Below are 23,447 nucleotides of genomic sequence, written 5' to 3'. Positions count from 1 at the left end.
TAAACAGGATTTATATAGCGCCAACATATTACACAGCAATATATATCATTAAAAAATGTTTTCATAAATACCTCATTAGAGCTTCAGATATAGTTTTCAAAACCAGACCCATATTTTGTCTCTTTCTAATGATTTCCTAGGGTGTGGAGAAGGACCCGTGGACTTAGTCTTTGTCATCGATGGATCGAAGAGTCTTGGGGAAGACAACTTTGAAATTGTAAAGCAGTTTGTAAACGGTATTATAGACTCGCTGGAGATCTCACAGAAGGCTGCCCGTGTTGGTTTGGTACAATATTCTACTCATGTCCGCACAGAGTTTACCATGGCTCAGTACAGCTCGGCCAAAGAGATGAAGAAAGCCGTATCCCAGATGAAATATATGGGCAGAGGCTCCATGACGGGACTGGCCTTGAAACTCATGTATGAAAAAAGCTTTTCGGAGGTTCAGGGTGCTAGACGACGCTCCTTGGGTGTCCCCAGAGTGGCCATTGTGTTTACTGATGGCCGAGCACAGGATGAAGTCGCAGACTGGTCCAGCAGAGCAAAACAGAGTGGTATGTTCTATGATTTGAAATATCTTCTATTCTGTTGCTACAGCAGTGTTTCCTGGCCTTTTTTTTTACATGGAGGAACCCTTGAAATAACTTTTAGGACTTTGGGGAACCTGTGCTATAATTACTATATCCACAGCTCACAGTACATTGGAAGAATGCCACTTACATTGTTGGCCATTGGGTAGAATGTCACCCTTACAGATAGCCTAAAACATCATTGCTGTAAATTAATCTAACCTGCGAGCCACAAACTTCTCATTGCCAAAGGAATTCCTAGTAATCTCTGGAGGAATCCTGTGGCTCCATGGAACAGTTTGGGCTGTGTGTACTCTAAAGCCATATTGGGCCACTGACCAAGGTAGTAAGGTAAGGGTGTCAGCAAGCACCAAACACCAGAATTTATGTTTCATATTCTTTTGTCACCTAGTTAATTCTAGAGTCTAAATTGTAGAATACATTGGTAACAGGGCCTTTTCTATGGAGATATGTGGCTTTTTGTAGCTGTTTCACCCATTCGGGCCCTAAAGAAGGTGAAGACCCTGGGCATTCCCAAGTTTGCCCTACCGTAAAACCATCTCCAAACATAGCACTACCAAAGGGCATAGCACTATATCTCATGGCAAGGGTAGCATGGTCTCTACATAACCCTGGCTACGGAGGTATTCACAGAAAACCAGTAAGGATATACCTATGGGTCTGCAGGCTCTGAGGTTGCCATGTTGATTTAGACTACCCAGTGAGTTCCTGACCTAGAACAAGGATACAGTGACCTCTATAAAGTCTGATTCCAATCTTACTTGTGGATACAACACAAAACTTATGAGGATCCTGTAAAATGACAGCTCTTTAAATTAGGATTTTTTTCCCAGGAGGGCAATGGTAGATTAATGATGACTTACAGCACGGTCTCGCCTCACTGCCTGCTGCCTGAGATGGAAAATGATAGTGTTCATCATCTCACTCGGCTGCTCCGGGAAAGTGAACTTGAGGTTGCAAAGCAAAAAAACATTTTGTGACAGGTGGTAGAAAGTATGAACAGATATCTATTTAAGGGAAACACTACTTTCTTTTTCTAATTATTGCAGTATTTACCTGAAAGTAGGTTTTGAACTTACTCCCACATTTCACTCTGCCCAACCTGCCCAGAGGAGCTTACAATCTAAGAGATGGGGGAGGTATCACACAATAGGAGGGGGATATGTAGTGGTAGGTAGTAGTGAGGGTTTAAGAGACAGAAGAAGATGGGTAGGCAAGTTAGAAAACATGGGTTTTGAGTGTTCTTTTAAATGAGCAGAAAGTAGGAGCAAGCCGAATAGGACGGGGAAGACCATTCCAGAAAGTTGGGGCGGCTCTAGAAAAGTCTTGGAGCCGTGCATGTGATGAGGTTATGAGTGGGGATGGACTTTAGTAGTCATATATATATTGAGGTTGCTTGCGAACTGTCATCCTAAACCTTGCTTTTCTTATTGGAGTTACTGCTCTGTATGTATCTATCAGGTGTCATGAGGTCTGTGTAGCTAATTCTTCAGGCAGTGAAGAATGGATGATTAAATCAATGCATATACCATTAACTTAAATCAGCAGAGGATCTATTTTAATACTTAAATGTAAATCTGATCTAGGGCTTAGCAAAGGCTGGCATTTGACTAGTGATTCTATGTGCTGCTTTCCTCCTACCACCAGGTAAGAAGAAGCTGTGGCAGCTTCCATTTATTTATAAAGATGAACTGAGCTGTGGTTCAGATATACTGGATGGTAAGCCAGGCACAAACATTAACATCTACTGGGATGTATCCCTGGGCATTTTCCAGTCAGTCATAGCTGTGCCTGTGCTAACCTCCAGTGTGTCTGAAATGCAGCTCCATTCATTTTTTAGGGTGAATGGATATTGCAATGGCTACTTAAAAGGAAACCAGTGCTATGGAAAAATGTGTTCCTCCTATTCTGTTCTGATTCTGAAAATTGTAGCAGCTTTCCTCCATTTGGCTCTGATACTTTCTAAGTCACACACCTATAAAATGTATTGAATTAGTGAAGAAGTACCCAAAAAGTACTGAAGTTCATTGATAGCTTATTTCTCCAAGAAGTAATGACCTTTACATTTGTAGACTCCCTTTGAAATATTTAGTATTATCCTGTAATAGTAGGATATGGATTTTAAACACCTTTTCACATCCATCAGTGCAACATAGCACCTGTTTATTGAAATGGACATTATTGTATTTTTGGATGCATGGTATACTTATTAAAAGTGTCTACTATAAGCCAGTATCTGATGTTTGGACCTCCACACCATCCTCGGGGTTACCCTTAGATCCTTCCAGGGTCCCATACACTACTTAATGCTTTCAGAATAATTATTCCATTATGGACCTGTTTACCATGTATTTGGAGGACCTTTTTTTTAAAGCCTCTCAGGAAGTGTTGCCATCAGCTCCTGAGCCTTTAAAAAGGTCAGATGTTTTAGTTGAAAGACTTGCTTTGACTGATCTGTCTACCATGGATTACCCTGATTTTGTCCTTTCTGATGCCAATGATGAGATGTCCACCTTTCTTCTTCAGGAGAAAGCATAAGGCAGCTTTATTTAGGTTCATCATGGAAAACCTAAGGATAGAAAATTAGCTGTGCAGTGCTATGTTCCTATGGTGCTTTTGTTACTTTGCCAACCTCACGGTTCCACCGTTTTCCCTTATTATTCTCTTTTTGAGTCCTTTCTATATAACAAATGTTCGGGGCCAGGCAAGGTCTTTATTGTCTCATGTTTTCTGGTTCACTACCACTTGGAGGAGGTTTTCTGAAAAATAGGGTCCTCTGCTCCCATGGTTGACCACTGAATATTAAAGGCCTAAGAAGGCCGCAGTTATCTCTGCAAATGAATAACCATCATTTAAAAACCCATTGGACAGGAAAGCTAAGGAGATGGCTAAATGTAAACAGACATTGGAGGGTCTGTTGGGTCCAGGCATTGGTCTCCTAAACAATAACTCAGTGATTGAAGCTTCTACATCAGGGACCCACCAGTGAGCAGGTGTCCTCAGTTTATGTGGAACTTTTAAACCAAATGGTGCAAGCTCTTAAGTACATTTTCTATGCATCTGTTGAATTTTAGCTGGCTTCTAAACTTTCCATGTCTGCTGTGGTTCCCAGGTGGCTCCAGTAGCTCAAGAGCTGGTCCGTACACCAGAAGTCTTAAACACTGCTCACAAAACTTCCATTTACAGGAGAATGCCTGTTTGTAGTGATACTAAATGAGATTGTTAAAAAACTAAAAAGTGCCCTTGAAAACCTTTACTAGTTTGGAACACCTAAACCCCCATCCTACCTTACCAACACACTCTCTTGGGCATTAGGGTTGCAGAGGAGCCCAAAATCCATAACCTTTTATTGTATGTAAAAGTGATAATTACCCTTTAAGTTCTCACATTGTAAGTATACACCAGACTCTATAATAAAAGCTATTTTCCCAACGTACTGTAAATGTGACATTTGTCAGGTGTTCTCTGGCTATCACTTTTTTAATATGCATTATGCATATGTCCCATTGTAAATAGGCAAATAAAAGTTCAGGATGTTCCTGTGAATGTTTTCAATATTCTCTTATGCTGGGCCAGACTACAAGGGAGAAAAGTTGCCTGTGCAAAGCTGACACACTTTGGAAGCTAAAACCCTGCTGTGGTCCATTAAGGGTAATGGGCTGCTGGTCCCAGAGTGGTTAATAATGTAGAATGCCCCCCGCACCTGTATTGAGCTGTCACAGCTCAGAATTGCCATTATGTTCCCTTGTTGTTGCAGCGAGCACAGTGCAATCATCATTCTGTAGTCATACATTGCACAGCAGACTCTCGGCTCCTCGCAGCTGTGGCCAGCACAGGTCACCCAGAGGTTGTTGTAGATTTAATGGCCATGATGTCATTATGCACCATTCTTTTTTATCTCCTTCCTAGGCATTACCATCTACGCTGTCGGTGTGGGCAAGGCCATTGATGAGGAGTTACGAGAAATTGCTTCAGCGCCACATGAGAAACATGTGATTCACGCAGACGACTTCAGCTCCATGGGATATATCACTGAAAAATTGAAATCCAGCATCTGCGAAGGTACCGCCATACAATATAAAGTATAGAGCGCACCCACCTGAAACTATCAAAAGTATGACATTGATGAGGGTTTGATGGACTCCCAGCAGCTTTTCATTGTAGAGTGACTTGTTTTGTGGGACATTACTGTGTTATATAATGAGAATGAGGTGACAACTTTTAGATCAGGGGAAACTTAAAATAAGCCATCAGATCATCACATCCATGCAATCTTGAGACTGGGCTCCAACTCTGCCCTATCCAAATCTGAACAGAATGTTTAAACTGGGCTTTAATCTAAAGAACAGAATATCTTTTTCTTGTTGTAAAAGAAAAAAAATACTGGTCCGAGATTCTTTATGTTACCTACAATCGATCATATAGTTATTGGCTATCAAGGAGCAGTGTGGGTATGGCTGCAGGGATTCTGTGGGCATTAGTTGGACAGACAATGTGTGGTAGACCTGCAGGGATATCAGAGAATAATCAAGACACAGCTATTGTGCAGCAATCAGAATACAGAGCCTATGTACTGTAAGTAAAAAGCTATTAGAACATTAACATGCATTGCCATGATTATATATATATATATATATATATATATATATATATATATATATATATATATATATAAATATTTATTAATCTGAGCCGTTTACACAAGCAATACAGAAAAGCACCATCTTTCTCAAGTAGTGGGCAAGAGACAATCATGGAGGCTGGCATTGATGACCTAAACTTCTGAAAAAAGAAAATTACTTAGTTGTCATGCTGACCCCTTTCCAGTTACCTGAACCAAAACCTTCTTTTTTTTTGCTCTTTTAGACTGTAAATATACCAATATACTTGTTGATTCATTGCTGCCCTGTGCACTTTGCAATGTTATCCTAAACAGTGTTAGAATTTCCGAAGATCTTCCCACTTAGGTATAGAGAAGAGGAAAGGTGTTCTGTATTCCTAATAAATTTCTTGCCTTAGGTGACAACATTGCTCCTCCTTAGATATAGTAAACTAAGTGAGTGTGGTCACCCTAGGACAGCAGGTGTGTTATTAGCAGGGTTACTAAGTTAAATAATAAAAGAAAACTAATGCATTCGCCATATCCATGGATAGGTAAGCTGCAATACTTTACAGGTTGATTCAAAAGTTTTGATACATTTTAAGGACTTTTTTGAGCTACATGCATGTTCTTGGTTAGTGACCAGAACTTACTGGATCAGAGGGTCAGCAAATAGTCAGGCTACTAGGATTTTTAGAATGAGGTGTGTTACATTTTGTTAGACTTATACAAAGATCTGATTGGGCTTGGAAGCTATAAGGGTAGATATATGGAACCGTCCTTGCTGATTTAATCTGAAAATTCAAAGTCCTGGTTTCCAGTGCCAAGTAAACCACTGACCTGTAACACCTATAGAGCATGGGAATTCACTGATTGCATGCTTGTATATGACCTGATAGGTAGGGAAGCTGCATGGCATGCTTTCCTGGAGTCTGAGCATTTGAGACAAGGTGAGCACCTCTCTTAGGTTTATATTACTGCTTTTAGTTTTTGGAGAATGCCTCTGACTTTTTTTTTTATCTGTGATACAAGAAATAAATAGACAAGGATCACAGGGACAAAAAGTAAAATCTCACAAATGTTTTAAATCCTTTCCAACTCCCAAATGATGACTTGTTGATGTCTTCATTCCCATTTGGATATTTCCTATTAATTATTGTTCTTCTGTACAAAAAAAAAAAGGGACAGAACACAGTGAAAAAAAAACAGAAAAAAGAGCAGCCCAAAAAGATGCTGCTGGAAATGTGCCATGGAATGCAATGACAGCAATTGTTTGGATAAACTTTAAAGTGGAAGATCACTCACCTTCCGAAATTTTCACTCGGTACTATTTTTGGCTATTTGGATTAGCCGGAATGATATGAGACAGCTCAGGTCAGTGTACATTCTGCAGAAAATTGTGGAAAGGTGGTTACATTCATTGCAGATGAGACATTACATTTCTTGTTGGATTCCTGCTCACATGTTTTTACATTTCTAAGCTTTAAGGCTGAATCAGAACATAAGCCTTTCATCATAGAAATCCTTCAATGGAGAGCCATCTAGTGGCCAAATGTAAATTATTCACATATGGGAAATTGTGAAGATATTGGTGCTAACAGATAAGTAACCAACACTTATTTCTTTTCAGGGTGGACCAATTGGAAGGCAAATACTGAGATCTCTAATGAAGGTGAGTGATGTAGAACTGTCTGCCAAGGAATTGACATTCACAGAAGAAGTGACCAATGACTGTAAAAAACAAACCTGATTTATTAAAGCTCTCCAATACTGGAGAAGATAGACTATCATGGAAGAAACTGGGTGATCCGGTAAACTTGGGATGGAGTTCCTAAAACCATTTGCTAATATTTGACAAATGTTTGAAATCCTAGACCAAATCTATTCCAGGTTTGCTGGAATCATCGTCCCCAGTCTTGGAGTGTTTTAATAAATCAGCACAATGTCTAACAAGTCCCAATTCTATCCAACACTAAAATTTTGCCTAGGAATACTTTAATTTTCCTGGCACGTGATGAATCTAATGTGCAAAGAGAACTTTTACTTTGCTTCACCCTATTACTAAGATAACTGAAATATATACTATATTATAAACTGTATGATTGACCACCAATAATTCTTCTATTTGTTTTATTTTGGAAAGAACAATAACAACCTGAAATAAGAACTGTCTGTGATGAGTTGTAGCAATCCTTATTGTCAGATTTCCTAAAATATCAGATGTCATTTCTGTCTTTCAGAGTTAATTTCTGAGTTTAAAGAAAACAGTGAAATCACAGTGTCCTGCTCCATGTCTGCCCTAAAATTCACACAAGCAGAAGGTGAGATTCCCTGTTGTCAATTTCTATATTTTGTATATTAATATGTCGTATGGTAAATGCATACTCAGGATTTCCAGGCAATCACCTCCATTTAAAGCAGCCCTTTTCAAACTTTTTTAACGCTGCAGAATCCTTTAAAAAAATTCTGCTCTTGGACAACTTCTAAAACCAATTATTTTGGGGTCAATGGGAAACGCTTTATAAATTGGCAGTCAGTGGAAAGAATGTCTCCTGTTCAGTGGATAACACCCTTATAGACAAATAAATACAACATTAGGGTCATGCAGCTGGCACTACCCAGTGGTGCTGGACTTGGAACTATGGAGTTTGAGGGACCCTTGGTAACCTCTAGAGGAACCCTGGGGTTCTATGGGACCCTGGTTGGGAATGGCTGGTCCAAAGCCTTAGAGCGCTAAACTGGCATTTTAAAACATTTAGGATACGCGTAATGTACATCTTTTTATCTGGCAAGCTGGATTTTTCCTGAAACAGAGCTGATTGGAACAGGAGGGACTGAGCAGGACTTTACCTAAGTTCCCGCAGATAGTAAGGTGCTGTCAATCTTAAAGGTTGTGGGTTAAGCTCAGTCTGGTTATTTACTATTAGGTCAATCAACAGTGCCAATATCAAAGCAGCTATAGCAGCATTAAAAGTGACAACGCTGCAGCGCCACTTCACTGGGTCTATTGGAGGAAATATAAAACATTCCCGAGGTACTATGAAGAAAAGAAACCTTGGTCTTGCTGAGATGGACTTTCTACATAACATTTCTATTTGAAAATAGTTTTACTTTAATTGAGTGCACTTGGTTTAACACATCTACTCAGGAGCCTTCTATGAAATATCATAAATTGTTAATTGGCTTTATTGAGCTGTACTATACTTGTCAATGATAAGTATATTATGGATCAGCCAATCAAGCCAATGGACAATGACCGGTATAGTAATGTCGGATCAGAATTCTAATTGAATGGGAAGGAGTGGGAAGTCCTATTATAAATTTGAGCAAAGCCTTGTGAAATAAAGAAAGAAATATATACTGACCACTCTCATTACGGGTACATTATCACATACAATTACTAAAATACAATGCATTTCCCTATTGTTGGCTTTTATTGGTTGATTTACATGGGATGTGGTTCAGGTGGGTGCGGGGATCCCCTCTAACTATTACATAGATTTGGGCACTGCCCATGTCTATGGCTGGCAAGAAGGGGGCTGCTACTACCGCCTACACTTTCGTCAAAAAGTAAAGCGGGTATCTGCTGTCTCCCTAAAATTACATATTATGGGCTTTGGGAGAGATCAGGTTATTACAAAGTCAGTTTTCCACCAACATCTATCTATACACATTCAATACATGTTTCAGTAAATTGGGGTCCATCAAGATCCATCCATCCATCCATCAAATTTAATGTTGATGAATTGAAATCTATATATGTTGTCTTTTACCTTTCCTCTATCCCAGATTTATCCAATGAACAGTGCCAGTGTAAGAATATACTGGAGTTCCAGAACAACGCAAACGAAGAAGTCAAGCGGCTAAGTCATCAATATATCCTTTCTTGCAGAGTAACGGCCTGCGCATGTCTGTCCCTGTGTAATAACGCCCTCATGTTAAGTTTGTGCCACACATAAACTTATCTTACAATAAGGAAGCAAAAAAACATGCAACATTTATTCAGCACATTGCACCATTACACAGACAAATGTATCACTGTATGTTGGGATGCAGTGCCATACATGTGTGTTAAGGCTACATTGCCTTAATGAGGTGCCATGCAAAACTTGTGCCACCCGAATTGCAACACATCATGTTAAAATAAGGGGCACTGCTATACAACAAATTTAATGAGATAGTACAAGTGTTACTAAAACACATTGTAGTGCAGAAGAGTTTTTGAGCCAAATGATGATCAGAAAAAAGATGAATCTTTTTATATATAAAGCTTTACTTGCATAGATGTGCCATTGTCAGTTTGCTAGAAACCCATCACACTTATGCGTTGTGCATCCAGCAGTGCATTGTGATGCCATACATTTTGAATGACTCCAATACAAAGGAACTCTATACTTCACTCTATACTTCACATCTCTGTCTAGTAAATCTCCCATTTATAGTAAAACTGGGTAGCAAACATTTAGAATGGCACTACAATACTAGTAGGTGGCAACATACGTTCATTGCAGCACACATATTGCAGCACGTAGTAATCTCTCCCCCATAGTCAGAGATCTGTAAAGTGGCCTAAAAATGTGATCCGAAGACTTCTCCAAAAAGTAGCTTTCACTGACCTATTGCCATAGTTTTTCTTTCACATGCAGTCACACTTGCTGTGAAGTAAATGAACAAACTGACTTTTTTCAGACTTTCCCATTTAAAGGTCAGTCCCTATAATGTGGGTCAGTTGAGTGCTGGGATCCCCTCCAACTGTGACATAGATTTGGGCACTGCTCATGTATACAGGTGGTGAGAATGGGGAGGCATTCTTTACTATAGTCTGACTTTGCATGTCTTTGGATAAATCAAAGCAATGTCCAGCAGCCTCCTGCTCCAGTTGTATATCATAGACAGATCTCAAAAATATTTTTTTAGTGAAAGGTATTAGTCCTTGCTTTTATATTTATTGAATACTCCAAGGTACCCCTTCCACAATTCCTAATTCCATTCCTGTCTACCCAGGAGATTCAAGTGTAACCGCTAACTCGTGTTACTGCTAATCATTCTATAAAATTTAGCAGGGAGTTTAGAAATTTTTCATACAGACCCCATTAGAACTACAGAGTCCATTAGAACTATAAGAAATTGTAAATTTATCTCTCAAGAATCTGCATGTTTTGGGTGGAACAGCTCTTTAAACTGCACAAATGTAGATTCACAGTTGTATTCATTTTCTCCCTTGACTGAAACTTACTAGAGCAAATCACAAGGCGAATGGAGATTTTGGAGAACCGCATGGGACAGAGATAACAGATTTGATTTCCGGTGAGCTCTATCAAGCCAAAGGAATCCTTATACAGAGAAAAGCAAGAAATGCCATGACCTGAACAATCAAAAATGTATTTTATTTATATTATTTTCATTTTTATTTGGGAACAGAATATATACCGTATATATTTTGTGCCATTTCTATAAATGGGAATTTTATATGTGAATTTCTATGGGGCAAAAGAGGGAAAATACAAAGTATTTTTATGGACTATGTCTAGTTTTGTTATTTTACACTTTTGGGCTCATGACACATTGTTTTATGAAATATAAATAATAAATTGTGTACTGTTTGTTAAGTTGTGTGTTTTTTTAGAATTGTTTATGTGCAGCTATGGCAATAATCTGTCTAATAAAGATTGTATTGGAAGAGCGTGAATAAATGCAAAATAACTAAAACATCTCATTAAAAAGGAGTTAAACATGAAAGTAACTAAATAAAAATTCACAGTGCTGTGAAGGTGATATAAACCTAATTTGTGGCAGCTCTTGCTATATTTGGCATTATGCCAGACACCTTCATCATGCCCTTTTGCAAAACTGACAAGTTTTGTGATCCTTCTTGCTACCATCAAGATATCTTTGGCCACTGGGCAGCCACTGATAATTCAACTCTTAGGCTACAAAATCTTTCACAATCCTTTCCAATGACAAAAGACTGCACGATGCATGAACAAGCGCTGTACATACATCACTGCTCTGCTCCATGAAGAGGGGAGAACAGAGCGGCACTGCCCTTCACTTTCATTACGATCGTTTGTCACCCGTGGATCCACTAGGTTGGAACGACAGACTAATGCTGTAAACACGCCAGATTCTCGTCCGATATCGGCCCTGAGGAGATTATCGGATGAGAATGTATATCCACTGGTGTGTCATCATCCCCATAACTCCGTTCTTGGCTTATTACAAATGCAACCTTCAACATACAGCAGAAAATTGTCAGGATAAAGACCCCCCAAAAAAGCTTTTCTTCCTAGCAATGTGTTTACGTTTCAGTACAGCTTCAGTGTGCTGATGTTTGTGCCATGTATATGGGTCATGTCTGTTCAATAACCATTAAACTTACCAGCAACAGTATCACTTAGTGATCACTTACTGTGATGCACTCACTTGATGCCTGGACCAGCCACATGTGGATCTGTCACTGCTCTGTTGCAAACAAGGGTCTTTCTTATATCCTGTAAGTACAATAACGTTTGTTCTGTTAAAAATAACAATCTCCACTACATCCCCACATAAAAAAAATGAACAAAGGCCAGTCTGGATGGTGTCCATAGATCCCTCCATGGACACAGTGGAGAAAAGAGCAAAGCCACCCAAGAATAGAAAGTGTTATTTGCAGAATCAAGTAATAAAAGGGGGATTAAAATGATTTTTAAAAATGCAGCCACTACATCTAAAGACTGGTAAATTGCTATTTATATAGGATTATTGTTGGTTTATATTGTGAATATACAATAACAATATTTGTGTGCCTTAATAACCTGCTTCTAACATATGACTGAGGTCTCCCATACCCATTCAGAGACCAGTGCTATGGTGCAGGCGGAAGCTATTGACCAGCTATCAAAGAAAAAAAAAACTGTCATATTATAAAAAAAAGAGTAAGCTGCCATTGCTAGGACTACTAAAATTTCCCAGGTGTCTAGTTTCTGTACGCAGGGAGTGAAGTAATGATTTCTGAAATGCATCCATGTTCGAGGATTGGTGCAAGGATCTGAATTTCCTCTTGCCATGCCAGCAGGATATCTCCAATGATTGATGCACCACTGTGGCATTACCTGACAATAGGCAAGCTTCTCAATGCATGATCCACATCTCCAAAACTTTCAGGGTTGTGACTGATGTAAAGGTCCTTTGGAAATCATAACACTTACTGCATCACCTGAATTTCCAGGACTGACAAAGCACCTACATAGGGTTTTGCAAGAATGAAAGTAATCTCTCTAGTGGCATCCCTATTAATGGTATCAAACGGCAGCTCAGAATAACCATGTGTGTCAGGTACTCGTTTAGACACAAGCTTTGCAGCCCAGCCATCATGCATGGAAACTGACAAGATATGGAGCTAATTTTATAGTGCACACCACATCATTAAGTGCGAATATGGCCTATTTGTTCTGGAGTCATAGCAGAATATTGCAACTGTAAAAGCATAAACTCATCAGATACAGATTGGAGGGACTCACTACAACTAATGGCTCCAATGGACTAGAAACAGAAATGTGACCGTGTATTAACCAAAGATCGGAATTTGACATGACCCTTGCACATAGGAGAATAAAAATGTTTCCTTGATGCTGCAAGGCAGGACAAAGAGCATGGAGGAGCATATATCTAGAAAGTGTCATTGGAACCAATTCCCTCTGCATTAAACCCTTTCACAGATTTGGCACATAATGAAGTTACACCAGATTTATATTACAAACAGGATACACACCACTAAGAACCTTATACCCATCAGCGATAAGGTATGATATGGTTTACAGTAAATCAGTCAATACCAGAATTCTAAATATGGATCGCAAGTAGTTTGCTTCAAGTGAACATATGATCATAGACCTAAAGAACAAACCACGTTAATTCAGAGTATCTTTATGCTCGTCCCTGGAAATTCCTTTTATGAATAAGGAATCGCTGTACACACAGCGAGAATAAATGAGAAGCACCCAGTTCTGTTCTCCTCCATAGAAATGCACAGCAGTCATTCTTCAATCTGCTGTGGAAGAGAGATGAATGATGTCCAAGGACCGCTGTACACGTCAGATTTTTGCCAAGAAAGAAGCACTACTGTTTACCCTAGCCGACGGCCAAATGCCAGTATTCCTGTGGGTTTTTACATATAATGTACATTTACACAAAACTAACAGCAAAGTTTGTGCAGACAAGGTGGAAATGATATGTGTTACACATTAAGGTAACTGAACCATGAGCATTTGTGTTCATTTCAGGAAAAATGTTCATATTATCCCCCTAACACAACCAATAGCTCGTACATAAACCTCACAGCTGCTAATGATGAAAATGTGGTTGTTTAGTGTTGACTTAAACCTTCCTGGCAGTAATCCCAAGTGTGGCTCAGGCTTTAAGTTCATTCCAAAAAGTGGTAAACCCGAGCGACTTGGAACGGAGGGCTTACCTGGTCCCCGTGAGCAGGCATCTGCGTCCCCATGCCTTACATCCCTGGCATGTGAACACTGGGGACACAAATGCCAAGCAGCATGCGCTGGGGGCAGGACTGACAGGTAATTTAAAACAATGAGTATTTTTAAATGTCAAATGTACCCCTTTGACATTTAAAAATACTAAAATAATCATACTGCCAGGGAGGGTAATATCATCTGTGTGTATACAGTTGAGATGTTCAGCTAATTGCCATACAATAATCTGTTGATTGTTTCTCTTGTATGATAAAATATCGACACCAGAAGATCAACTTTACATTCAGGCAATTGACAAGATTTAGAAACGGTTCGTCCACGACTATCTTCACTTCCCAGTGGTATGTCAGTTTTACAGACTTTAGGAGCGATTTTCCTTTATTTGCTGCTTCTTCCTACTCAGTAACCCACAACAAATAAATGTCCTGAATCACATGACTTGTAAAGCAACCGATAATCAGAAATGGCAAGAAACAGCTATTACTTTGTATAGGACCGTGCCCAAGTAACAACCATCATCTAAATTCATGCACAGAAAAGGGAATGCCTTAATATGCACAGGTTCTTGTATTACCTTTGTTTTCTGTATGACCCAACGTCAAATCTAATGTCTTACAATGATCACTTAAGTGGAAACCCAGGCTAAGCAAATATTGTCAGTATACAATGACCATGTGTTTTCTTACATTAGGCTTGGTGCCCATTGTGCATTTCTTGCAGACCTGTGCTGTAATTGAACATGAGGACTCCTGTACTTTGGCTTTTGGTACAGGAAACTCCTGCACAGACAGTGCCGCTCTCAACTTGTAAAGGGGGTCTGGTTTTGTAACCAGCGCTGGGTCCCAGGTTCAAATCTCAGACAGGACACTAACTGCATGGAGTTTGTATGTTCACCCTGTGTTTGCATGGGTTACCTCACACATTCCAAAACCATGCAGTGAAGTTGATCAGCTTCCCCCTAAAAAAAATTAACCTTAGGCTGTATTAATGACATATGACTGAGGTAGGGACATTAGATTGTGAGCCCCTTTGAGGGGCAGTTAGTGACATGACTATGGACTTTGTACAGTGCTACTTAATATGTTGGCACTATATAAATGCTGTGTACTAGTATTACCCTAGTGGATGTTTTTTGTATATTGAGATCAATGTTACAATAAAACTTGTCTGAATATTCTAACTTATCTTAATATGTAGAATTTTCTGCAAGTTCCCCATTTTAATTTTCTTTTAAACAAAAGTTGTAATCAGCTTTCTTGCTAATCATATCCACACACAAAAGTAAACGTACTAAAAGAAAAGGTACACAGGAGTGCAAGTAAACAGTAAACCACACACAAGACATCTGGGAAACCAGTCATTTATTAACAATTAGATGCAGAAATTTACTTCTCACTTTGCTGCTGTTCTGGCATGCTTCTAATGATATCAGAGTCACCTGCAAGACAAAAGTTTGACTTTCTAAGAACAGAATACAGACATCAGGACAATTCTATTCAACTGCATACACAGCACAAAACGAAAACAGTAAGATGCACCCATAAGCTTCTTGTCTGATCACATCTTAGTTAAAAGAAAAAAAATTCTAGTTATGGATAATAACTTCCTAAGCATTTGTGCCAGTGTTTTAGTTCTTGTCCCACATTCCAAAAATAAACTCTAAGGGTAATTCTTTTTAGCTGTCATCTCACCCTGGAATTTGTTTAAGTGCTTGCATTACCCAAGCAGGAATATTGAAGCTCTAAGCAAAGAGCAATGGAGTGCAGGAATCCAAATAGGTTTGTCCAATAAAATTCCTTAATTGAAGCAACCAACTGCATTGTATTGTTCCCAAGAACAGCCAACTAGTTTAGTATGTGCCGGTTCAAACAAAATGCTAAAATTGACAGATATTGAAGGTGCCAAAAACTCTGTTCTTTGGTGGGGAGTTTAAAACTACTCTAGTCATGCATATGACAGAATTGTGCTCTACTGAAGAGAAATCACTGTCTGGAGAACAGCAGGAAGAACCACAGAGAATGTTGAGGGTACAGGATTTAGACTCCCAAAGTATGTTTATAAAGAAACTTTAGCCCCAACAGCACGACACTCAGAGGTGCAGGTATAAGGCAAGTAATAACTGCAGTGCTTTCTGCAGAAATTTACTCAAGCTGGGTGTGAAGAATCTGTAGACAGGTGGTGACCCCTGTATTGCTAGCCAAGTTTTCAGTAAGCACCCAAAAACAGACAGGTGGTTACTGATAAGTGCCAGGTGGTGCACCCGGCTAAAAGGGGCTGGGGGGAAAAACGAACTGGGTTTAGCTCTATCAAATGAGCTGAAGGGATTGCGTTTAAACAAAACAAAGGCACCATGTATAATGAACAATTGTGGACGTTGCAAACAATAAAGACTGCTAAACCTAAACTTTTCTGATGAGTTTTCAAGGCTTTTAGAACTTAGTTTTTGACATATATAAAATAAAATCTTACATGTAACTAGCTTTTAAGTATCAGAGCTGTATAAGGTCCAGCACTGAGGACACAAGACTAGGATTATTCTAGCGAACGTCTAGCCTGAAAGGATCACATCAGATCAATCCAGCGAGAATATATTCGCAAATTGAAGACAAAAAAAAAAAAAAAAAAAACATGATAGGTGAGCAGTACATACCTGGATCAATAATTGCCAGTGTGCACACTCTGTAGTATTTACCGCAGGCTGTACCAAGTTCAATGTTGTTTCCACTGTAGTGGTGGACTCCAGTCTTGGCCAACATTGCATAGTATTCAATCTCTGATTTCCTGTGGAAAAGAACGCCAAACATTAAAGAGTCTTCATTTGAAAAGAATAGTCTAAAATTCCAAAAATGTATATGCAATAAGCAAGCACACCCATTCAGTACTGGGCTACATGCCAGTGCAGCTGGCAGTACAGTTTATTAGATATGTATTACATGTGTGATTAATCATGTATATGGAAGGTAAGTTATGCTGGAAACTAAATCAAAACTAAAATTGAAGTTTTTAAATTTGTTTACCTATACTAAACTGGTATCTAAAGACTTTTTAATCAACTGCAAAAATATGCCACTTTTTGTCACATATCGGTACTCTATTGAAAAGAAATCATTGGCTGGAAAGTAGTAGGAGGAACCATAAAGTATTATGAAGGAATAGGGAGACTCACAAAGTATTTATAAAAGAAACATTAGCCAGTGATGTCCACACCTTGTGTAAAGGGCAATTTAAAAATTGCCAACTAATGGCAATTAATCACATGAAACGGTCTACTGATGAGTTTTCGTGGCTTACAGTACTTATATAAAATTAATTCTTACATGTAACTAGCTTTTAAGTATCAGAGCTGTATAAAGGACCAGCACTGAGGACACAAGACTAGGATTATTCTAGCGAACGTCTAGCCTGAAAGGATCACGGCAGATCAATCCAGCGAGAATATATTCGCAAATTAAAGACAAAAAACATAATAGGTGAACAGTACATACCTGGATCAATATTAGCCAGTGTGAACACTCTGTAGTATTTAGCGCAAGCTGTACTAAGTTCAATGTTGTTGATCTCAGTTTTTAGCCTTAGGGCTCACAATGGCACACATTCTGCGTGGCTTCCCGCAGCAGCTTGAACACTTACATGGCACCGCTGGTTCTTACAGAACCAGTGTCTGCTCATGTGACAGCAGTGAGCAATACTAGACCTGCTTGCCGTCACTTCTATTCAATCACTATGGAGGTGATGCTAAGACGCTAGATGTAGCATCGCTCCAAGAGACCCTGGTTCCTGGTGTACGGAAGCAGTAAACAAACCACATCCTTAATACTAGTGTGAATTCAGCCAACGGCTAAGTACACACATTAGACGATTCTTATCCGATAATCGCCTCAGAGCTGGTATTGGAGCAGAATCTGAGGAGTGTACAGCGCTCATCCGACATCATTCATGGATCCGTTCTGGATCCATGAACAAAAGAACTGCATTACAAGTGAAGGGGAGACAGCACAGCAGGTGCAGCTCCGTCATTCACCCCTCCCATTGAGCAGAACAGGGCTCATTCATGTATCTTTCATGTCTTTATTCATTGTAAAGGATCCTGAAAGATAGTTTCCAATAACAAAAGTCTAATGTGTGTACATAGCCTAAGGCTGCGTACACACGTGCAATAACAAATGACTGCACGCTGCATGAATGAGTGTTGTACATACAGCACCGTTCTGCTCTATAGAGAGGGGAGAATGACAAATCAGCAACCAGCTGCGCTCTCTCACCTTTACTTGCATTACGATCGTTCCTCATACGTGGATCTGCCAGGACAGTCGTTCAGATGACGAGCAATGTACACGCCAGATTCTTTTCTGATATCAGCCCTGAGCCAATTATCGTACGAGAACCATTGCACGCGTGTACGTAGTCTTCTTAGCCATACTATTAGACTGGTATTCAGAGACATGTTTTCCCCAATCACATGAAAAAACACGCTACTTTTTATACCCCAATTACAAAGGTTCTACAATCACAAGACTTTCCACGTTGGTATTACAATGCATACAGAATACGAGAAGCGTGCACTTACCTCAGAGCAGGGCAGTTATTGGCGAGAATGACAAGCTTAGCCTTGCCCTCGCGGATTCTTTTCAATGTCTGCTTGTAACCAAGGACATATTTGCCGCTTTTCATTACAAGCTGAAGCCTTGAGTTAATAGACTCCAGGGACTTTTTCTAGAATTCAGAAAATAAAAATTGCATTAATTACAAAAAAATATGCTAATTCACATATAAATACTCTTCTAAAGAAAGCTTGGAAACAAAATCTACATCCATAGGAAGATTCTTATTCCTCCTTTATCTAGAATTCCAAGAAACATCTCTTCATTTACATACCAAAGTCCTACCAGAGGAGCCCAATTACTGTCCATGGTCCTCCATTTCCCTATTATGTAGATGTTTGGGAAGCAGTCAGGGGATATAATGTCACCGGAGTAACAGCTAAAGATTCCTGTCATCACATACAAAATGTCTGCACCCAGAAACATCACCAAAATGAATATTAGAATTCCCAGGATTTGCTCTATGCTTCTTCAAAGACTCAGAAATATAATTTGCTGTAATTTAGTCTTTTCTGCAATAGGAGACCATATACATACCTGGGCTAATGAGTGACTCTGCTAACAGATGCATAGTGAATGCGCGATAAAACTGCAGCCACGTTGAGCTGAATTTTCATTTTGGCTAACGAGTGTGATACCAGAACAAATTATCTTAGTTAGCTGAGGTATCACTATACTCATTTTACATTACAAAAATTTATAAAGTGAACCTGTCATTCTCAGTGTTAAACCCAGGCATTTTTTAAAGCTTCGTGGGCAGAGTGTCAGCCCCTGTATTGTGACCCAACTCTTCAGTAACCATCCCAAAAACAGCCGGGTGGTTACTAAAAAGTGGCAGGTGGTGCGGCAAGCTAAAAGGGGCTGCGGGAGAACACTGATTTTTGTGGAAATCTTTATTTCTATCTTTGCCTTTTAAAATTCTCTCTGACACAACAAATGCTCTGATGAGGACAAGAAATTTGCAACCCATTCTTAAAGTACAGCGCTGCGTAACATGTTGGCGTTATATACTGTTTAGTAATAGAAATATTATTAAAGAGAACCTGTCACCTGTGTGGATATTGTATATAAAAGTGGAGGAAGTCACGCTTTGCAAATTCACGATGCAGAAAGAACGGGCGATATCCCTTCTGCAATCACAACCTGGCTGGCATTGTTTGCCAGGGAAAGCCAGCACTACCAGCTTCCTTTGTGCATGCCAGGAATGAATGCTACATTATGCTGGCATAGCCAATCAAGACTATAAGGATGAAAGGAAAAGATGGCAGAGCCGTGCGATGGGATGGTGACAGGTGACTAGAGCAGATTTAATTCTGCTTTTATATTCTATAGGGCATGTAAAAGATTATTTTTTTAAAAATGAGACCTTCAAGGGACTGTCACTAAATTCACTGGGAAGGGGTAGTAGGGGGGATTGCATGGGGAATACTAACCAATCACATTCCTGCAGATCCTTTCACTATCCCCATGTCACTGCAGGATACACTAATGAGGTATAGGGGTGGTAAAAGGAGAGAGAACCAAACATCTGGAATTGTCAGATGCAGAATTCTATTTATTACTAATAAACAGGATTTGTATAGCACCAACATATTACACAGCGCTGTACATTAAATAGGGGCTACAAATGACCGACAGATACAGACAGTGATACAGGAGGAGGAAAGGACCCTGCCCCAAAGAGCTTACAATCAAGAAGGTGGGGGATGTAGTACACAATAGGAGGGGGGGTATGTAGTAGTGGGAAGAAGTGACAGCTTCAAAAGACAGAAGAAGATGAGTAGGGAAATTTGAAAAAAATGAGTTTTGAGTTCTCTTTTAATTGAGCAGAAAGTAGGAGCAAGTCAGACCCTAGACTGTAAGCTCTTCGGGGCAGGGTCCTCTCCTCCCCGTGTCTGTCTTCCATTTGGAATCCCTATATATTGTACAGCACTGCGTAATATGTTGGCGCTATATAAATCCTGAATAATAATAATAATAATAATACTCTGAGGCCACTGAACTCCTTATAAGACCGGCGGCATGTGTTATTCTCCTAATGCTGATGCCAGATCACATTCCATCATTCTATTTACCCACTGGGATCCCATGATGCCCCATGCACAGGGAAATGACATTTTGCTGCCCCCACTGGCAGGGGCTGGAACTGATCTTTAGAGCCTGGCTGGAAGAAAGTGTGCAGAAACTGGAGATTGGTCACATCATGTGACCCCAAGTATTTTTACCCCAAAATGATAAATCTGATTATGGGGACAGAAGGATGGCTGCACCTTGGGAGGGCTGGAGCTGGAGTCATTTCAGAGGGAGGGAAATAAAAACTTTAACAATTTACAGTTTAATATTTTCAGGAAACTTTTTATAATACATTAGATCTGGGAGAAATGTGACAACGTTGGGCTGTGATTGGGTTTGTGGGGAGCGGGGACACCTCCGGGGTGTCACAGTGCCATGTGGCCGGGAATCCCCCCAAGCTGTACCCATAGAATGAGCCCAGGACACGGCTGGCACCCTCAGCCACCGCCGCCAGATCACCTCAGACCCGGCCGGGGCTCCACGTGAGAGACGAGGCCTCACTCACCGTTTTCTTGGCGGCCACCATGTTCGCAGCGCGGGGATCCCAGACCTGTAGGAGACAAGAGAACACACCGTCACACGGCGCTCACTCTGCTCTATCCCCCCGAGCTGAGCGAGACCCTCCCCGGGGCTCCTGAACAGAAGAAATCCCCCAACAACCGGAGCCCCACTCACCAGAGGTGCAGCTCAAGATGGCCGGGGACCGAGAAAGGAAGGAGCTCCCACAATGCACCGCTTTTCATCCACACACCGCCTGCTACAGAGGAGAGGGGCGGGGTTACGTGGAACGCACGCTGAGGTGGAACGCAGCGTCAGTGGGTGGCGCTAGAGATACTTCCGGTTGGGAGAGTACGTTCCTGCAGTCTTGCGCATAGCAACCACATACTTGTGTGACCTGAGTTCTGTGATTGTGTCTTTATATGGGGAAGAAGAAAACATAAAATACAGCTCTGATATATAACAACTTACACGTTTGTTACAAAACCTAGATATAGTCAAAGTGGTGTGAAACAATTAGGGAAGAGTCAAAGTCAATGATACAAGTTTTACAATATGTTGATATTGTGATGCCAATAAAATGTTTTTATATATATATATTGTTCTATATGTACTGCCCTAAAAGACCCCTACACCTTCAAATCTTTTTTCTTCAATGATACAAATGTACCCATTGGACAACTTCCTGTTACAGTGACAACTCCAATACAGTTGATTTCATCACTTCCTGTCCAAAGACTCTCTCCTCTACAATCTATTATGAATGCTGCAGCCAGACTCATCCATCCTTCCCACCGCTCGTCTTCTGCTGCATCTCTTTGTAGTTCTCTTCATTGGCCTCCATTGCACCTTAGAATCAAATTCGAGCTCCTGTGCTTTGCCTTCAAATCCCTACACAGTTATTGTCCCACTTACCTTTCTGACATGGTTAAAAAATACTCCCCCAGCCGCTCTCTCCGCTCCTCCAATGACCTACTAATGACTTCCTCACTCATAACCTCATCACACGCACGGATACAAGACTTTTCTAGAGCTGCTCCAACTCTCTGGAATGGTCTTCCTCGTCCTTTTCAAGTTGCTCCTACTTTCTGCTCATTTAAAAGAGCACTCAAAACCCATTTTTCAAACTTGCCTACACATCTTCCTCTGTCTTTTAAACCCGTCACTACTTCCCACCACTACATACCTCCCCTCCAATGGTGTGATCCTTCCCACACCCCTTAGATTGTAAACTCTTCGGGACAGGGTCCTCTCCTCTTCTTGTGTCCCTGTCTGTATCTGTCACATGTGTTTGCAAGAAGAATATGTCCCCAGCACACCACAAAACTTTAAGCAGTTTTCTTATTTATTGATGCAAAAGCCTAATGTTACATAGGTTGAAAAAAAGGCAAAAGTCCATCAAGTTCAAACACCAGACACTAACAAGTGTTACAGTGGTTATAAAATAGGGTAAGGTTGTTAAATTTTATACATCCTTTTTTAATGTACAGCACTGCATAATATGTTTGCACTTTTTAAATACTGTTTTTTATTCATATTATTAATTAAAATAATATGAATAAAGCAATAAAAACCTGACATGAGTTTGGGACTCTGCAATTCCAGTACAAGGTTAAACTGCTAATAAAAAGGGAAAGGTTTTATTAAAAAATATCTTTAGACTTAATATTAACTAACAATATCTATACATTACTCAGGACTGTACATAAAATAGGGGTTGCAAATGACAGACAGATACAGACTGCTAAGAAGAGCTTACAATCTAGGGGGTTGGGGAAGCAACACACAATAGGAAGGATATGGAATAGTGGGTGAGTAGTGAATGCTGCTGAATATTGGAGACCAGGGAAGACAAGATTTGAGCAGATGTAACTTTAGATATAAAGAAATGGATTGCAAATGTACGTCCAGTACAGAAGAACAAAGCTGGTCTACAAATTACCTAAATAAACTAATAGGTACTTTTATAAAGTGGCAGTACGGCAGTGTTGCAGCTAACTGCACAGCACTTCACAAAGCATTTGCTGAGAGGAGGAGAACTGGGTTGCAAGATTTTAACCAATCATGTGACCAGGTTTTTCTCCCCTCGCTTGTTACTTGTAGTGTCCCAAAACAATGAAGAATAACAGATGATTTCTAAAGCACACTGCTTTTATATAACATTCTTTAGGCAAAAAAATACAATGACAAATAAAAAAATCAACACTCTTTCATAAAGGAACTGTACTGACTTTATTGAGATAGCTTAGAGACAACAATATGAAAAGAAAACAGACAAATCAGTAATAAGACAAAAATATTAATTCAAGTAAAAAAGGAAGGGAACCAAACCCAATCCACAATCCCCACAGGATTCCAAAGAGATGCCTAGCAATCTCCAGAATCTAGATAACATCTGTATCCAGGGGAACCTTTAAACTGTTACCATTTGAGCCAAGTGTATAAAAATGGGGTATGTGTACCCCAAATACCTGACGTGATATCTTCCATATGCATGATCTCATTAATGCAGGGTAGTCACAGCTGCAAAGAAAAGGGGGGAGGTTTGTCTGTTGCTCCCACAATAGGGAGATATTCAATCCAGTTGCAGTGACCAGGTGTTCTATTCACT

At 39.9% G+C, this 23,447-nt stretch overlaps 2 protein-coding genes, 1 long non-coding RNA gene and 2 other non-coding genes across 5 annotated transcripts in view; 1 reads left to right on the top strand and 4 right to left on the bottom strand.

The window, feature by feature from the left end:
- Positions 1 to 10,799, top strand: part of MATN2 (matrilin 2) — a 63,196-nt gene extending 52,397 nt beyond the window's left edge. Inside the window, exons 13-18 of the mRNA XM_072410862.1 lie at positions 141 to 554; positions 4,500 to 4,652; positions 6,821 to 6,862; positions 7,431 to 7,511; positions 8,980 to 9,066; positions 10,427 to 10,799. Of these exons, the coding sequence (XP_072266963.1) occupies positions 141 to 554; positions 4,500 to 4,652; positions 6,821 to 6,862; positions 7,431 to 7,511; positions 8,980 to 9,066; positions 10,427 to 10,482 (833 nt within the window). The 3' untranslated portion in view covers positions 10,483 to 10,799. The remainder of the gene's footprint in view (positions 1 to 140; positions 555 to 4,499; positions 4,653 to 6,820; positions 6,863 to 7,430; positions 7,512 to 8,979; positions 9,067 to 10,426) is intronic.
- On the bottom strand, positions 4,864 to 11,792 carry LOC140330604 (uncharacterized). Its single transcript, XR_011920768.1, has 4 exons — positions 11,600 to 11,792; positions 8,964 to 9,107; positions 6,496 to 6,577; positions 4,864 to 6,354 (listed from the first exon to the last, which is right to left on the bottom strand). It is a non-coding gene; the product is annotated as an uncharacterized lncRNA (long non-coding RNA).
- A 3,216-nt stretch (positions 11,793 to 15,008) lies between these two features.
- Positions 15,009 to 21,124, bottom strand: RPL30 (ribosomal protein L30). The gene is made up of 5 exons (XM_072410861.1): positions 21,014 to 21,124; positions 20,844 to 20,888; positions 18,232 to 18,377; positions 16,315 to 16,445; positions 15,009 to 15,102 (listed from the first exon to the last, which is right to left on the bottom strand). The coding sequence occupies exons 2-5, from the start codon at positions 20,862 to 20,864 to the stop codon at positions 15,050 to 15,052; spliced, it is 351 nt and encodes a 116-aa protein (XP_072266962.1). The 5' UTR covers positions 20,865 to 20,888; positions 21,014 to 21,124; the 3' UTR covers positions 15,009 to 15,049.
- Positions 16,132 to 16,262, bottom strand: LOC140332219 (small nucleolar RNA SNORA72). The gene has a single exon (XR_011921069.1). It is a non-coding gene; the product is annotated as a small nucleolar RNA SNORA72 (small nucleolar RNA).
- Positions 16,980 to 17,111, bottom strand: LOC140332218 (small nucleolar RNA SNORA72). Its single transcript, XR_011921068.1, has one exon. It is a non-coding gene; the product is annotated as a small nucleolar RNA SNORA72 (small nucleolar RNA).
- Positions 21,125 to 23,447: the final 2,323 nt, after the last annotated feature.

This window comes from Pyxicephalus adspersus, chromosome 5, assembly GCF_032062135.1.
Source record: "Pyxicephalus adspersus chromosome 5, UCB_Pads_2.0, whole genome shotgun sequence".
Lineage (NCBI taxonomy): Eukaryota > Metazoa > Chordata > Amphibia > Anura > Pyxicephalidae > Pyxicephalus > Pyxicephalus adspersus.
This window is presented reverse-complemented; position numbering and strand designations above follow the sequence as displayed.